The sequence below is a fragment of the Eimeria acervulina genome, genomic scaffold, assembly GCF_000499425.1.
Source record: "Eimeria acervulina Houghton genomic scaffold, Eah_scaff1787, whole genome shotgun sequence".
NCBI lineage: Eukaryota > Apicomplexa > Conoidasida > Eucoccidiorida > Eimeriidae > Eimeria > Eimeria acervulina.
In genome coordinates, this window is record NW_013548931.1 from 1 (window position 1) to 2,500 (window position 2,500).

The window sequence follows — 2,500 nt, forward strand, 5'->3', positions numbered from 1 at the left end:
AAGCAAAAGAGAAAAGTAATGAAGACAAAAAATATAAAAATATAAAAAATTAATTTTTATCGGCTTTGTTTAGCGTACACTGTACATCTTATTATATTTATTATATTTTATATACAATTAAGTAAATGCATATATATATATATATTATTATATATTATATATATAAATGTATGCATATATATGTGTATATATTTGCTTTATATAAATAAATATATATATATATATATATATATACATATATATACATATATATGTATACGCGTATATCTATATTATACAGCTTAATAAACAAACAAATAAGTAAATAAATAAATAAATATATATATATATATATTTATGTTTATGTTTATATACAACTATATATTTATACTGTATTTAAAAATAAACATATTGATATTTCTTTTTGCGTTTGCTGCTGCCTATTTGCTGCAGTTGGGCCGCACATCGATCGATGAGGGATTTCTGCTGCTGCTGCTGCAGCAGCAAGGGCTGCAGCAGCTGCTGCAGCTGCTGCTGCCGGATGTGCAGCAGCATGCAGCAGCAGCAGGAGACAACACTGAGGTGTATAGGCAGCTGCTGCTGTCTCCTCTAAAAGCTCTATCGCCTCAATCAGCTGCCTGTACACCTCAGCAGCAGCAGCAGGGGCCCCACACGGCGGAGGTTTGTTTCTTCGTCAGCTGGCTGCTTGCTGCTGCTGCAGCACACACGAGCGTTGATTTGCAGCAGCAAAAGCAGCAGCTGCTGCTGCTTCGCCGACAGTCGCCTGCGCTGCAGCGCCTTAGAGCTGCAGCAGCAGAAGCAGCAGCAGAAGCAGCAGCAGCAGCAGCAGCAGTGGGAGGAGGGAAGGAGAACTACACTGGGTTCCTGCTGCACGCACCAGACAGTCTGCAAGTGCAGCAGCAGCAGCAACAACAGCAGCAGCAGCAACAGCAGCAGCAGCAGCAGCAGCTGGAGAGTGTTGCTGCTGCCTTCATTAGGGTAGAGGAGACAGAAGTATTTAAACAAACATTTTCGTTGTTTGCTGCACCAAAAGAGACAGAAGCAGCAGAAGACACAGCGGCAGCAGGAAGAGATGCAGCAGCAGCAAAAGAATCAGCAGCAGCAGAAGAGACAGCAGCAGCAGAAAGCCCCCTTAACCTGCAAGGCAACAGCAGCAACTCACGCTCATTGCTGCTGTTGCTGTTGCTGCTGCTGCTGCTGCAGCGCAGCAGCAGCAGCCCCCAAGTTCAACGCCTTTGTGCGTTTGTCCTCCTCCTCTGCCCCGTCTGGCACTGTGGAGAGCAGCAGCAGCAGCAGCAGCAGGAGCAGCAGCAGCAGCAGATTGACAGCAATTCCTCTCCAAGTGATGTATTTGAGGAGCTGCAACGCGTCTCTGTTGCGCTGCTGCAGCTGCTGCTGCAGCAGCAGCTGCGGCAACTGCAGCAGCAGCAACAGCAACAAGAGCAGCAGCAGCAAGAGCAGCAGCAACAACAGCAGCAGCAAGCAGGTTTCAGCGTTGAGTGGTTGATGGAGATGCTGCAGAGTGTGGGTGCAAATGCCTCTGGCCTGCAGCAGCAGCAGCATCAGCAGCTGCAGCTGCAGCAGCTGCAACTGCAGCACCAGCAGTTGGTGCTGCAGCTGCTGACGGGTGAAGCGACATACTTCCAGCAGCAGCTGCAGCAGCAGCAGCTGCTGCTGCAGCAGCGCCTTCGTGTTGCAGGCGACCGAGGAGTATATATACCCCTCAAATTTATCAAGCAGCTATCTGTATTTGCTGTGGGGTCGCAGCAGCACAGGCGTCCTGCTGCTGCTGCTGCTGCTGCTGATGCTGCTGCTGATGGTGGTGGTGCTGCAGCTGATGCTGCTGCTGCTGCTGCTGTTACGGGGTTGGGAGCAGCCCCACATCTGTCAGCAGCAACAGCAACAGCAGCAGCAGCAGCAGAAGGGGCGCTGGAGGGCAGCGTGAGTTGCTGTTACTTAGAGTTGCTGACAGCAGCAGCAGCTTGCAAAGCAGCAAACAGCAGCAGAGTTTTGCTGCAGCAGCACTTAATTAAACATTGCTGCTGCGTCGCTGTCTTCGGGTGTAGCAGCGAAAGCCTGGTGAGATTATATTTATTTATTTATTTATTTATTTATTTATTTTATTTATTTGTTTATCTCTTTTTATTTATTGTTTTATTTATTGTTGTTTGTTTAACCTGTCTTTGTTTTATTTATTTTATTTTATTTTATCCTTTTTATTGCTTTCTTAATTTTCTTCGTTTTGTTTATTTGTTTTTATTTGTTTGCCGGTTGATTAATTTGTTTGTTTGTTTGTTTGTTTTATTTATTTGTTTTATTTGTTAGTTTAGTTTATTCATTTGCTTCTTTTGAGTTGCTGCTGCTGTTTTTGTTGCTGCTGCAGCAACTGGCTTTGCTGCAGCTGCAGCAGCAGCTAGGGACTGAGGCGCAGCAGCTACGTGCAGCAGCAGCAGCAGCAGAAGCAGCAGAAGCAGCAGCACTTGAGGAGTTGTCTGTAGCA

General features: G+C 46.0%; 1 protein-coding gene across 1 annotated transcript in view; it reads left to right on the plus strand.

Moving 5' to 3' along the window:
- Positions 1–432: 432 nt before the first annotated feature.
- The window catches only part of EAH_00063130 (hypothetical protein, conserved), a gene marked incomplete at both ends in the record, with an annotated part of 3,794 nt that continues 1,726 nt past the window's right edge, over positions 433–2,500 (plus strand). The window contains 2 exons of the mRNA XM_013393178.1: positions 433–2,079; positions 2,384–2,500. The exon at positions 2,384–2,500 is cut by the window's right edge and continues 153 nt beyond it. Of these exons, the coding sequence (XP_013248632.1) occupies positions 433–2,079; positions 2,384–2,500 (1,764 nt within the window). The remainder of the gene's footprint in view (positions 2,080–2,383) is intronic.